At 47.3% G+C, this 14,865-nt stretch overlaps 1 protein-coding gene across 1 annotated transcript in view; it reads right to left on the bottom strand.

Moving 5' to 3' along the window:
• Window positions 1-29: 29 nt before the first annotated feature.
• LOC104403103 (keratin, type II cytoskeletal 8-like) overlaps window positions 30-14,865 on the bottom strand; it is a gene marked incomplete at its 3' end in the record, with an annotated part of 24,682 nt that continues 9,846 nt past the window's right edge. Inside the window, exons 2-11 of the mRNA XM_010011145.1 lie at window positions 6,122-6,263; window positions 4,563-4,780; window positions 3,864-3,924; window positions 2,968-3,063; window positions 2,290-2,454; window positions 2,079-2,204; window positions 1,565-1,785; window positions 1,341-1,369; window positions 589-665; window positions 30-407 (exon numbers count right to left, since the gene is read on the bottom strand). Coding sequence (XP_010009447.1) covers window positions 30-407; window positions 589-665; window positions 1,341-1,369; window positions 1,565-1,785; window positions 2,079-2,204; window positions 2,290-2,454; window positions 2,968-3,063; window positions 3,864-3,924; window positions 4,563-4,780; window positions 6,122-6,263 — 1,513 coding nt within the window. The remainder of the gene's footprint in view (window positions 408-588; window positions 666-1,340; window positions 1,370-1,564; window positions 1,786-2,078; window positions 2,205-2,289; window positions 2,455-2,967; window positions 3,064-3,863; window positions 3,925-4,562; window positions 4,781-6,121; window positions 6,264-14,865) is intronic.

Genomic DNA, 14,865 nt, shown 5'->3' with positions numbered 1-14,865 from the left:
CTTTGAGCCTCCTCCACATATGGACCCACCAGTTCCAGAGCTTCCCCCTCCTCCATAGCCTGAGCCTCCTTTTGAGCCCCCTCCTCCACATATGGACCCACCACTGCCAGAGCTTCCTCCTCCTCCATAGCCTGAGCCTCCTTTTGAGCTTCCTCCTCCAGATATGGACCCACCACTTCCAGAGCTTCCTCCTCCTCCTCCATACCCTGAGCTTCCCTTTGAGCCTCCTCCTTCTCCACATATAGACCCACCACTGCCAGAGCTTCCCCCTCCTCCTCGTCCTCCTCCTCCTCCATAGCCTGAGCCCCCCTTTGAGCCTCCTCCTCCAGATATGGACTCACCACTGCCAGAGCTTCCTCCTCCTCCTCCTCCACAGCCTGAGCCTCCTTTTGAGCCTCCTCCTCCACCTATGGACCCACTACTGCCAGAGCTTCCTCCTCCTCCATATCCTGAGCCTCCTTTTGAGCCTCCTCCTCCACATATAGACCCACCACTTCCAGAGCTCGGTCCCCATGCTCCAGAACTTCCCCCTTTTTCTCCTCTGGGGATCAACCCTTTACTTCTGCTAGTGGCACCTTCAGAGCTCACCCCCCCTTTCCCACTTTTCAAGCCTGCAAATTTGACTCCATAGACTCCAGCAGCACTTGGATTGTGGTCAATGACACCTGCAAGAAATGGAAATGAGGTTCTTCTTATTCTTCTTATGCACGATAGCCATAAGCACAGCTGATATACATGGTTATGTATGTCTCACTCCTGGCAGTGCTCAAGGTCAGGTTGGACGGGGCTTGGAGCAACCTGCTCTAGTGGACGGTGTCCATGGCAGAGGGTTGGAGCTGGATGAGCTTTAAGGTCCCTTCCAACACAAACCATACCATGGTTCTATGATTTTATGAACACTCAGTGCAGCCCTTCCTTTAAGAAGGTCAGGATATGAGTTTCTCTCTCCTTTAGGTGGCCTCTGTCTTCCACAAACATAATGCCTACTGCTTTTTTCCCCCATTTCTGACATGCACCACGTGGACCTGTAGAATAAAGTCCTATAGAATTATAGACCCATAGAATAATGAGGAGTTTCCCAGTTCCTACAAATCTGGTTGAAATTAGCCATTACATTCCAAAGTCACTAGCTCAGTGTTAACATATTCATGCGTATGCGCACGTATTCACATGCAAGAGACTCACAAGAGACCACCATTTGCTTCATTTCCCTAGGGAACTAAGCTAGGAACTGAAATAGGAACAACCATAGATTGTTCTGGTGGTAGGTGCTATATACCACAGACACCAAACTGGTAAAGGTGCTCCTAAACAGCAAAGCAAAGCCTTGAGGTACTTACAGATTGTGGCAGGAGACCCTTCCAGTATCCTGTGAAGGAAAAGTGACATTGAGGCAATGCACACAATAAAAGACCAGGTCAGGGTAGGCTCTATCAGTGAGCCAGTGAATGAGGTTGCTCGCTCCAGGCAGCAATTCATCCTGGAGATCCAAGCGATAGGTCAAAGAATGGGACCCACTGCTTGGTACGGGTGCTTCTCTCCAGGCTAGGTAGCTTGTACCTACCTGGTCTCCTCCTCCTCAAGGAGTGATCTGTACATGGCAATTTCAATATCCAAGGCCAGTTTCACATTCAGGAGCTCCTGATAATCATGAAGAAGATGAGCGAGGTCATCGTTGGCCTGCCGCAGGGCGTTTTCCAGCTCCTGGAGTTTTTCCTGGCCATCCCTGACAGCATTGCTCCCACGCTGCTCAGCGTCTTTGATGCTCTCTTGGAGGCTGGCATTCTGCAGAGGGCACAAGCAGAAATGTCCCCATTTCCTTCCTATGGGACTGGGATTTTCCAACCCTTCTGGCAGGCCTTGGGAACCAAAAGACCTGCCTCAATGACAGAACCCAGGGTAAATTAACCCAAAATTAAATCCCAGTGTAGACAGCTGAAACCTGTATCTGCTTCATTTAGAAGAGAAAGCATCCTCTCTAGGTTTGCCTCCAAAGCACAGGCTGCATTATCCTGCACCAAGTCCCCAGGTAAAAGTGACTTAGATACTTTAGTCATGTTGGAAAGCATCAGCTTTACCTTTTTCCTTGCAATTTCAATTTCTGGTTGTAGTCTTTGGATCTGCCTGATGAGTTCCTGGATTTCCTTATAACTGGTGCTCAGTTGCTCACGTTGATTTACCCACATGTTCTGCAGGTCCTGGTACTGGTGTGCAGAGAAGAAAACAGACATATTTGCTTTCTTTTCCATTGAGCATACTTGCTTTTATGTCTTGTTGATGTCCACTCACCCTGCCCCGGTACATAGCATCTACTTCAGCTTTGCTCCTCTGAGCAATTGTCTCATACTCCTGCCTGACTTCTTCAATGATGCCATCCATGTTCAGTTCCCTACTGTTGTCCATGGACAGAACGACGTTGGTGTTGCTAACTACTGTTTGTAGCTGGGACAGCTCCTGAAAGGAAAACAAGATTTGGGATTTTAACAATCTATGTGAGCAGTCCAAGTCATGTCATGAGGAAAGAAATGACACCCTCCTGAAGTAACCCACTGGAACTTCCCTACCTGCATCCCTCAGGCCCTGTTGTTCCACCACCATTTTCATTTTCATTTTCAAATATCTCCTCACTCTTCGTGACACACCAAACCCCATCTGGGATACTTACTTTATCAGGTAAAAGACAAATGATGTCAAAGGGAAGCTGTGGCTGCCCCATTCCTGACAGTGTTCAAGGCCAGGTTGGACACAGGGGCTTGGAGCAACCTGCTCTAGAGGAAGGTGTCCCTGCCTGTGGCAGTGGGTTGGAACCGTATGAGCTTTAAGGTCCCTTCAACACAAACCATACCATGACGATCCACTTTCCGTAACAAAAAGTCCTGTTCAGGCAAAATTTCTGGGAACCTCCAAAAGATCTGTGTCCTTCAAGACCTGAGGGTAATCTTTTAATCTGAGAAGCTTAATACTCACAGCTTCATGTAAGCATCTGAGGAACTCAAGCTCCTGCTTCAGTATTTCCACCCGAATGTCAAATTCCATCTTTCCCATGTAGGCATTGTCCAGTTCCTGTAATAAAAGCCATACGCACATTTGTGGTCTTTTGATCCAAATTCTCCCCTGAAGTGCAGTTCTTGCAAGACTTAGTACATTTTTTTAAGGCCTTCATTCCTGGAGCCAAATAATGTTCCACAAACCACAGATCTCATTTGAAAAGTGGAACAAAAGGAAAGTTTTTAACTCTTAGAAGAGAAGAATGGCTTGGAAATGTAGGGGTAGGACAAGAGGGAACTGCCCCATCCGTTTCAAGGTCAGGTTGGATGGGGCTTGGAGCAATCTGGTCTAGTGGAAGGTGCCCCTGCCCATGGCAGGGAATTGGATCTGGATGAGCTTTAAGGTCCCTTCAACCTAAACAAGTCTGGGATTCTATGAAATAAGCAAAATAGTTTCAGCAATAAATGTGGTCCTAGAGAAAATGCAAAATATATAGAGAGATTTCATTAATTCTTCTAATGAAAAGTTGTCTACATTTTCTCTTCTCCCATCTAAGCCACCTATAGACATTATTTAACCCCTAATAACCATGTCTCACCTAGGTTGTGATTGAGTAACTAGAGGAAAACCTGCACTTCTCAGATAGTCATCCTACAAACTACATCCTACAAACTACAAACTCAGATAGTCATCCTACAAAGGACCGATTCAGTCTCTAGAGATGATTCCTCTCCAGTCTGGCAGTAAAAAGCTCCAGTTTCAATGACTTCAGTTAGAGGATGGTTAGATAAAGTTAAGCAAAGACCTAGCTTTTGAAAACCTGAGCAACCATCCAGTTACTGCTTTATTTCTGAGGCTTTGATTTAGCTCTTCACCTTTTTAAGCTCCACGAACTCCTCTTCTTTGGAGGCACGCTTGTTGATCTCATCCTCGAATCTGAATGGAAAATAAACAGGTTGCTAATTGCCTATATCACTTTTCCATCAAGGACATCAGAAACCAAAGGGAATCATCTAAGGAAATGTGTCAACTCTTCATCTAACTGCAATTTGTGACAGCTGCAAAACTCTATGCTGAATTAGCCAGCAAGCTGGGGAAGGTCCAGATCAGTTCTAACCCCCCTGTAATTCTGAACTCAACATCCCATTTCTCAGAGCTGTGGACATGTATTGTCTTTGGATGCAGCTAAGCCAGGAGAAGTGATGACTCTTCTCAACTTGACTCCACTGACCCCACTCCTCAGCTCTGTCCCTCCCATCCCCACTGTCCAGGTTGGCCACAACTCAACAACTATCAGCAGGAGTAGGAGTCTTGGGTTACCCATCGCCCGGGGGAGGAAGGACATGGAGAGGAGGGAAGAGTGGGGCAGATCTACAGGGTATTTGGTTTTCCTCTTCCTGTTCTGGGTTCTACCCTCACCAAATCTGCTCTAGTCTTCCAGTGCCAAAGTCCCTTAGTGAACCTACTGCAGAGTAGTGCTGTAACCTCCTGGAGGTGCAAAGCCATCCCAGTGCATGATTGGCATTGCCATGGAAAATTCCAGCCTGTTTTTTCCCACACTTGTGGTTATTCACCTCTTTTTATAATCTTCCACAAGCTGAAGCATATTGTAAGCTTCCGGATCCAGCTGCTCCCTCTGGTTCTGGAGCGTTTCCAGCTGCCTCTGCAGGTTGCTGATGTAAGACTGGAAGAAGGAGGTGATGTTTCTGCTCTCTTCTGGCCGGGCACTTTGCTGCTGCAGCAGTTCCCATTTGGCCATCAGAGCCTGGTTCTGTCGCTCAAGACACTGGACCTGAAAGACAATATAGAAGAATCTCACAGGCACTGGAGGACACTGGGGGAAACACCAGCATCAGCGTTGGTCCCTATAGAAAACAAATCCTAATTAGTATTTCCAATGCCGTAACATCCAGAGGTTTCATCAGGTGGGACCAACTGTACCAACACCAGTACTAACACAGCTTACAGTGAAGGGGGACACCTTTTGTCCCAGTCTGTTGCATAAGAAGGCTTTGATTTTACTGCTGCTTCTCAAAGCTGATACTGAAATCTTTGCTGGCATTTCATCTCTTATATGCACAGTATTTAGGGGATGACTGGGGTGGAGGGAGACTTCAGCTGTTCCTGAAGTACCTTAGAATACATGAATACATGAGAATATCGAATACATGAGAGGAATTCGCACCCTCTCAGCAGACCACACAGATCCATGCTTTTGTCTTAAAGAAGAAAGAAAGACCTAGAACATGCAGAGCTGATACGTTTAGAGGTATGTTTAGAGACCAGAGGGATGGCATCTTTTCAGCTGAGACACTGAATAGGTTTTAGCCTGGAAGCTGATATCCTTTTCAATATGAAAAGAGTCAAAAGTGCTCCTATTTTCCAGGACTAACCTTGCTTAAAACTTCTGGGTGCAATCAACACCTTTTCTCTAGGTAATACAAGAAGCCCTTAAGTCTTCACATGTAACACACAATACAAGCTTCCACCCTACGCAGAGACACATGTCGCCACCTGACCAAAGGAACAGGTAAGGTTTGAAAGGGTGGGTTTTGTGGCTGTACCTGTGAATAGCAACGAAGGAGAAGACCAGACTGCAGAGAGAGGTGAAAGCACAGTACTAGGCAAAGAAGAAAGATGTGGGGGCCACTGGCCACCTGAAAGAGGCCGGACCTCCAAGCAAAGAAGCCATTTGGTTTGTAATTTGGAGAAACGCAACATTTTTCTTTGCTTGAGGAAAATGTATGAATAAATGAATAAAACCAGAACACACCAAGGATGTCCAAGTCCATCCCCCATCAACAATTCCCAGGCCCCAGAAGATTCCCAGCCATGCAGAAACTCTTCTACTGTGAGTTAATGGGTGAGTTCATGTGCCAGTGACATCCCAGTAGTTTGCTGCTGCCCTACCACTGAAGACAATTCAGAGATACTTATCCCAGGGCTAAATGTGATTCATGTTTATAGCAAGCTATTAAAAACCTCACAACAGCACAAAGGAATCGAGCCAATGCTGTGGCTTTTGAGAGGAGAAGATGCCATTCAAAGTGTCCCTGTGACTCATGTGGGCAGAGCAGCACCCGTTACAATTCCCCCTTCCTGGAAAATGGTGAAAAAGAGAACAGGGACTCACCTTATCAATGAATGATGCAAATTTGTTGTTGAGATTCTTAATCTGCTCTTTCTCATCCGATCTCACTCTCTGAAACTCAGGGTCAACTTGTACTTCTATTGGCCTCAGCAGGTTGGTGTTGACATGGACCTCCTCAATGCCTCTGCTAACACCAGGCTGTCCCAAGCCCTGTCCAGCCCCTTCTTCACCAAAGGTGCTTCCACCAAGGCCTCCTCCAAGCACCTCCCTGCCTGAAACTCTTCCACATGTGCTACCAAGCCATGCTTCACCCCCTTGAGAAGCTCCCACAAAATATCTTGTTCTACCAAAACCCCTGTCCAGATGTCCCCTACCACCAAACCCCAGGCACATCCCATATCCTCTTCCTTCTCCTCCATAGCCTCTGCTGGTAAAAACATTCCTAAAGCCACCAAGGTTGTGGAGACTCCTGCTGCCGTAACCATACCCGTAACCACGGTATCTTCTTTCTCCTCTATTGTCTTCACAATGGCTTACGGTACATGAGCTTCTCCCACCACCAAGCGTGCCACAGTGAGCAGAAGAAGAACTGAAATTGCCATCCCCAAACTGGGAGAAGCGCCAGCTCATCGTGTTGCCTGCAGTGTTCGGACGAGAGAGCAGTGGAGAAGGTGGTAAAACAGGAGGAGAAATGAGAGCAAAGGATCCTCAGCTCCTCTGCTGGGGGTGATGGAAGTTCTCCTTTATATGTTGTGGAGGAGTTCATCTCCATTCCGTGGTAATTAGCAGGTCTTAATGCTATTGGGTTTGGTTCATCAGGCAGCAATTAATGGCTGCCTGAGGAGAGGTCAGAGTAAACACCACACACCAACGGAGACGTTGTGAAATTCCCCAAATCCTGCTTGACTCATGAGCTTTGCTGGGATGAGATTTCCTTATCTCCTTTGCCTGCCCTCCATATTAATTACAGCTCACACAGTTATCCGTGCACATCACCGTGCCTTGTTCTCCTTCACACCTCCCCACCTTTTTTGGCATCTCATTTCACGAGAATAAGGCCTTGATATTGTCCTCACATTGACATGGGGGTGGATGACCTTGCTTCACCGTGCCACCACAACCTACTACCAGGAGGAGAGACTCCCTTAGCTTGCCATTCCCACTTTTCTCTCATTCCCAATATTTCCACCCAGGAGAAATATTGCTCCTGCAGTGAAAGGGAAGGTGCTGTCATCTCCTCTTCTTGCTCATGGCATTGACTTTGGTTCATAAAGCGGAAAGAGTGTCTAGAAAACAGAAAAATCGGATCTCTCTGTATCAATTTTAGTTCTGAATAAATGGATACGTAGTTTTAAATGGAAAAGAGAAGCTCTAAACCCTAAACTTTAATCAATTGAATGAATCTTTGAAGTATTAAAGATGAGGTCAACTTAGGAAAAAGGTGACCCATCACTTCCACAGACTAGGAGTCTTTTGCTGTGATTGCTCCTGCTCTTCCATGTGGGAATAGTTAGACCATAAACCAAACCTGCCTGTTTGTGAGGTGTTTTTTAATGGCCCTGCTACTGGAAAGCTGAGATATCAAATCCAGAGCTGGGCTCCAAGCTTTTCTACCCAGGTTCTCCCTCTGAGCCTGATCCATCCCTCTTCATCTCTGTGAAAGACTCCACCTTCCCAGTCTGAGCACACTCCAGTGCAAGACTCAATGGCCATGGGCTCGATAGAAACCCTTTGGGAGCCAAGTCTTGCTGCTGACAATGCCACTGAGAGACTTCAGCCTTGACTAACAGCTCAAGAAGACAACTAAGATCTGATGCACTGTCTCCAAAAACAGTGGTGGAACAATTTTCACAAGGCAAGTGTCTCCCCTTTGTCCCCTGCACCACGTCAGGAAGAGCTGGACTTCATCTGAAGGAGGTGTTCTTCCTGCTAAAGCTGCTGGATAATGCCACACTGTGAACCCTTCAGTTACATAGAGGTTGTGTGGTCAGGGCTTTGTAATTCTTGCTCTGGTTCCATTTGGGAAGTGCCTCATAAATTCTCTGAATGAAAGGCTTGTGGGGAGCTCTATTAGATTGGTTGTTATTGTTCCAGCTGAAATATCTTGAGGTGGACAAGAGTTTGGATGCTCAGTGACCAGAGGAAGGGCTTTTCCCAGAAGTAGGCTTAGTGTTTTCCAGGCAACCAGATGAGAAGTCCTGCTTTTCCCTACCATACTTGGTCTCTTCAAGCCTTACACCACAATGACCAACTGATACTCCAGACCGTCAATTGGTGCTACTTTCTTATAATTAAACTTCACTGATTGCCTACATTTTACTGAGAATTTCAACCAGATTTCCCACTGAATTACCCCTTTTTATAAGCCTATTCAAAAATATGAGTTGGATTGAGAATTCTGTGTCCCGCTGGAAAGAGCAATTATGGTGAACATCAAAAATGTGAGATGTCCATCTTAAAAGTGAGTGGGGGGAAATCTGGGAACAAACCCATTCCTACACATCTGGATAAGGTTTGCCAAAGCGCTAGGATATCACACAAAAAGCTTTCCTGTTCTGTTTCAACTGGTCTCAGTGGTTTCTAGGTGACAGTGCATCTTAAGAAAAACCAATATGTAAATTGTCCTCCTTTTCCCATATTTTGGGTGAGCTGAAAGATGCCTTCAAGAACTGCATCCATCCCCTGCAACTTTCTGTGTAGGACAAACTGTGTCTGAACAGTGCTGAGACTGAATCTCCTGTGTGGTCTTGGAGCCATTACTAGGCTCAGGTAAAGATTAGGAGGACAATATATGACTTCATGTCAGGAGGAGGTGAGACTTAGTGGACATGAGCCATGATAGGTCTTGTGATGTCTGAGCTAAACCGCCTCTTTTCCTTGCTAACAATTCCCCAGCACAAGAGTTTCTTAGGAGTTGCTGTTGGTCACCTCTGTGTTGAGCTTGTGTATAACTGCTTTGAGGGCAATTCATCTTTATCCCTCCTCTTCCCATTTTGAGATGCTCATTCCAATGCATGCTGCATCAGAGCAATACTTTAGATCATCCACATGGATCAAGAAGGAAGTGTTATGACCTACAGGAGGGAACACCCATAGATCAAACAAGCTAGTTCCATGTGGAACAAGGTTAGATAGATGTCTATCCAAAATCATTGCCCTACATACATACATCAGCTCGCTGCAGGAAGCAAACCAGGTGGCAATTCATGCAGAACCACTGCACTGTGGTCTGAAGGAGCTCAAGAAGGACCCTGCAAACCCTACGGGAGAAGAGCAGCCATCCCACCCCACGTGCCACCTAATCCAGAGCGTGGAGTGTAGGCTGCTGTTGTGATGGTCGCTGGCACCAGCTCAGCCTTGACACAACAAGAGCCACACCTGAACCTGCTGAGCTGGCTCCAGAAACAGCAATGCACCCAGAGAGATGTTCACACATCCTGTGGATGCAGGGGGAGCTTCCTGTGGTACCTTCCTATTCCCTGTGATGAGCTGGCATTGGCCCTGGTTGTACCTGGGGAGATTCTACCCTGGCCCTTTAAAAGAAACAGCAAAACAATTCCCGACATAAAGTCATAGAGTCGCTGAATGGTTTGGGTTGGAAGGGACCTTAAAGCTCATCCAGTTCCAACCCCTGCCACGGGCAGGGACACCTTCCGCTAGAGCAGGTTGCTCCGAGCCCTGTCCAACCTGGCCTTGAACACTGCCAGGGAAGCTTCTCTGGGCACCCTGTGCCAGCGCCTCAGCACCCTCACAGGGAAGAACTTCTGCCCAAGAGCTCATCTCAATCTCCCCTCTAGCAGGTTAAAGCTATTCCCCTTGTCCTGTCCCTCCATCCCTTGTCCAAAGCCCCTCTCCAGGTTTCCTGGAGCCCCTTTAGGCACTGGAGCTGCTCTAAGGTCTCCCCTTAAGAAGCCTTCTCTTCCCCAGGCTGACCCAGCCCAGCTCTCTCAGTCTGGCTCCAGAGCAGAGCTGCTCCATCCCTTGAAGCAGCTCCGTGCCCTCCTCTGGAGACAATCCAACAGATCCACATCCTTCTTATGCTGGGGGCCCCAAATGTCCTTAATGCCCTTTTCATCTACCTCACTTGTATCTGGGGGCCCTTCCCCAGTACCAAAGTAAACTTTTGTCACTCTATAACAAAATCATACACTGAGCTTGATCTGTCCCTTTCCCCAAACAATACCTCATAGAAATAAGATTAATTATATACACTTTACAATGAATGTGAGTACTGAAAGAACCACAGGTTCAATCAACATCCCTATCACAGACATGGGTTAGCATGGAATCTACAAGGTCATGGAACTCTTCAGGGTCTGTTCAAACACCCACGTGGTCAACCTGGCTGTTGTTGATGGGGATTTTTAAGATGAATTTAAATTGTGTCCCAACTTACTCATGTAGAGTTGACTGCCTGGGCTCCTTGTGTAGCTGCCAGAGCCAGCACAGAATATCCACGTGTTATTCCTCCCATCCGGAACAATCTGTGAGGCAGGTGATGATGTTCTTCCCATCTGGAGAAGCCTCTGAGATAGGTGATATGAATGTGCCTTTCAGGATGGCCTCATTTCCCTCTATAGACCATAAGGGAACCTGGAGGCCACTCAGCTCCTGACTATTGGGTGGTGAAGGTAACATGGGTTGAGCCATCCTCCATCAGACCCACACCACAGATAAGGTGCCAGGAATGAACATTTTCAAACCATAAAGACAATTCACAAACAGACCCAAGCTTCAGCTCCTGGAGCACCACTGATGCGGTAACATGCCAGGAATGTTCCACAACCCACATCTGTCTGTCCACCCAAATCATAAATGGGAATAACAAATCCTAGTGCTTAGGCTGATGCTCGAGGAAATGCCTCCACATTCATGATGGGCAATCCTGCTGGGCCATTTTAATCAGATCAGTGGATAAATAAGTACAGTAATGCACTTACTACTATGAAACAACTACTGCACACATTGGACACATGGCAGTGTAGTACAGTAGCACATTAATGAAGACAGTACTCCAATTTAATAGCTGTCCAGATCAAGTAGATAGACTTGACTGTAGTAGCACTCACAGGATTGAAATGGTAGATCGTGATCACTAGTTGCCTAAACACCTGCGTGAGTAGGGCCCCAAGTGACTTAGAAAATGGGATTGAGATCACACAGAGCACTAATAAAAATGCCTTTCATCCCACAGACTTTCATTTTCTCCCACCTTCCATCCCAGCAACTAACAACAACCTTTGTCTGTGGCCAGTGAAGGCAGCCAGAGGTTCTGAGGAGGGAACAGAAGGAAGAGAAGTGTCAAAAACCTTGAAATGTCACAAAAAAACAGTGAACTGCTGGTATTCTACCAAAGGCTTATGTTACTTTAACTCTGAAGTTCCCCAGCCTGGAGAGGACCTTGTCTGCAAGAGCATATTGTGCTAATTACAGAGACACTTCAGGGTGGGAGTGGGAATATGATCCCACATATGTGACCTGGGGTACACAGAGTTTCCCTCACTTACATGTTGGGGAGACTGACAGTTGCTATTAGAGTACAGAAAAAAAGCCCCAAATGAGGGCATGTTCAGAATTACGTGAGTCATCAACACTTTATAGTAAAACACTGAGTCTGTGTGACAAGGAATCTATAATTAGAGAAGGTCTGGGAAGACCCTGACATCATAGGATCATGGAATCATGGAATGGTTTGGGTTGGAAGGGACCTTAAATCTCACCCAGCTCCAGCCTCTGCCACAGACAGGAACGCTTTCCCCTAGAGCAGGTTGCTCCAAGCCCCTGTGTCCAACCTGCCCTTGAACACTGCCAGGGATGGGGCAGCCACAGCTTCTCTGGGCACCCTGTGCCAGCACCTCAGAACCCTCATAGGGAAGAACTTCTGCCAAAGAGCTCATCTCAATCTCCTCTCTGGCAGGTTAAAGACATTCCCCTTGTCCTGTCCCTACAGGTCCTAGTCCAAAGCCCCTCTCCAGGTTTCCTGGAGCCCCTTTAGGCACTAGGAGCTGCTCTGAGGTCTCCCGTTAGGGACCCTTCTCTTCCCCAGGCTGACCCAGCCCAGTTCTCTCAGCCTGGCTCCACAGATCTTTGATTTTTAGAAAGCCAGGGCTAGGCAGGATGAATTCTACCTGCTGTGGGGCAGGTCCCTACCTCTAGGGGTAAGTCGCTTCCCACCGTTACTTTGCCTGTTTGAGGCACTTCTAATGGGGAGAGGGGTGGGTTGTGCTATGGGCTTGATTTTAGTCTCAGGTCTGGACCTTCAAGGATTCTTCTGTTAGAAGAAAACAAAACATCACTTGACTTTGCCATCCCGTTAACAAATGACTAATGGCTGTTTTAACAAATGGCTAATTATTCTGGGTTAACAGGAAGGTAAACAAGTCCATAACTTACTTGTAGCCACCTAGAGCATTAAATTATCTACTCAGAAAGTACTAATCATAATTATGGTACCTGTCAGTCTCTTATTTCCCCTACAAGAATGTGAAAGTACCAATTTAATACAATGTATGAAAATAATGAAGTTATTTTTCTCTTGCTGTCATTATTAACCACTGCAGTGAGTGGATGAAGCAGAAGCCTATTACTTTTCTTCCCTTTAATGGCTTAACCTAATGCCTCTATCATGCTCCGGTATCCCTGAGATCTCTTCAAGGCTGAGCAAGTCCTGGTTCTTCCACACACAGCAAAGCTGCAGCTGATGCCCTCGAGCTGGGGCGTGTGGGGCTGCAGCGAGGCAGAGATGAAATCTCCAAAGTGTTTCAGGAGGAGAAGAGATACAGCCTGCAGAGAAAACAAGAAGAAAAATGAGGATGAGGAGGAAATGGGGTTGAGCTCCAGGTTGCATGCACCAGGTGTCATAGAATCATAGAATAGTTAGGATTGGAAAGGTGTCATGAGAAAACGTATCTGGTTTTCAATGTGCAGCTGCTTCCCAGCAGGAAAACAGTCAATGTATATGGCATACTTGGTAAAAAGGGAGGAAAAATATGAAGGCAGCTTCTTGCTGAAGGGGTACAGTGGGAATAAGTAAAGGCAGTTGTTGGAACTTCAGTAGCTGACAGCTATCAGCGCTCACAGGATCAGCCTCTCTATGGGCTTGTGACCATGGGAACTGCTCCCCTTGGTCAGAGAGCAGAGGTAAAGGACATCAGAGGGGTTTGGCAAGCATCAAAGATGCTGTTAATTACTGAAAGCAATTTTAATAACATCCCTTCCTACGGGAAGCTGAAACAGCTGGAAATAATCCTGGCAGATGCTCGGGATCTGGTAAACAAGGTGATTACCTGCAAAAGTGGGTCCAGCACTGCCTCCTCAGTGTCATCACATTTGGGAAGTCCACCACACCCCAACACGCTGGCGTATCACCTGGGCTGGCCTCCCAATTGACTTGGAGCTGATAATTAGCCCAATCAAGGTCAGATTTGGTGATCAATTGAGTATATCACTCTTTTGAGCTATTGGGAGCTCGATTGCTGTCATTAGCTCTGCAGCAGCAATAACAGCGTCCACAGGACAGCAAAGCAGGTGGAGAAAAGGTAAAGCAACACAGAAAGCACCAGAATTTGGACTGTTCTCAGACCAGCCCTGCCCAACAAGGGGCCCTCACTGCAAAAGAGACATTGAAGTGCTGGAGCGGGGCCAGAGAAGGGCAACAATGCTGATGCAGGGTCTGGAGCACAAGTGTGATGAGGAACGGTTGAGGGACCTGAGGGGGTTTAGTGTGGAGAAGAGAAGGCTCCGAGGGACCTTGTCACTCTCTACAACTGCCTGACAGGAGGATGGAGCCAGGAGGGGGCTGGTCTCTGCTCCCAAGGAACAAGGGATGAGACAAGAGGAAACTACCTCAAGTTGCAGCAGGGGAGGTTTAGATGGAGCTGAGGAACAATTCCTTCCCCAAAGGGTGCTCAGGCAGTGAAACAGGCTGCCCAGGGTAGTGCTGGAGTCACCATCCCTGCAAGTGTTCACACAACATGTAGCTGAGGCCCTCCATGCCCTAGGTTAGTGGTGGCCTTGGCAGTGCTGGCAATGGTTGGACTTGATGATCTTGAAGGTCTTTTCCAACTTGGTTGACTCTATGATTCTAAGGGAAAGGTCTGGAGAAGAGTCACCCAGTGCAGGCATCAGGTGATGCCCAACTCTAGAGGTATTTTGGCAAATCCAGCCAGTTGGGTTCTTTGCAAACCTGATGAAAAGACACCACCACCTCCAGAAGGTGACTTCCTTTCTGGACAATCCATCCTGGAAGGTATCTTTCTTTCCCCACATAATGGAGAAGTTCGTCAAAGTTTCTTTTAACACAGTCTTCCAGATAATGCCAGCAGTGGGTTTAAGGATTGCGTTTCTTAGCCAAGAGGACTCTTCCATCAGAGGGGTTCTGCCATTGAGCACTGTTGGGTCTGGGCCAGCAGGTTTTGCATGGTAGGTTGGGCACAACTTGCTGACATGCAGCTTTGAGCTGGTGGTGCAATGTGCCCGAGGAGGGCAGCATGCCATCGCCTCCCACCAGCACTCCCCGCACCACGCGCAGCACCAGCCAGGCTGCGGTTCAGGCTGCGACATCAATTAGACACGGAAGAGCTGCCTGGGTAGGATGTGGCACTTGTCTGCCAGTCTGATGGGCCAGGGATCTGTTAACACACTGGGTTACACCTCAGGGAAGAGCTGGGGATGGAAATAGAATCATAGAATCGTGAAATGGTTTGGGTTGGAAGGGACCTTAAAGCTTCTCCAGCTACAACCCCTGCCATGGGCAGGGACACCTTCCACCAGAGCAGGTTGCTCCA

This window comes from Nestor notabilis, unplaced genomic scaffold, assembly GCF_000696875.1.
Source record: "Nestor notabilis isolate BGI_N333 unplaced genomic scaffold, ASM69687v1 scaffold7863, whole genome shotgun sequence".
Taxonomy (NCBI): domain Eukaryota; kingdom Metazoa; phylum Chordata; class Aves; order Psittaciformes; family Psittacidae; genus Nestor; species Nestor notabilis.
The sequence above is the reverse complement of the archived record's forward strand: the minus strand, read 5'-3'. Positions and strand labels throughout refer to the sequence as shown.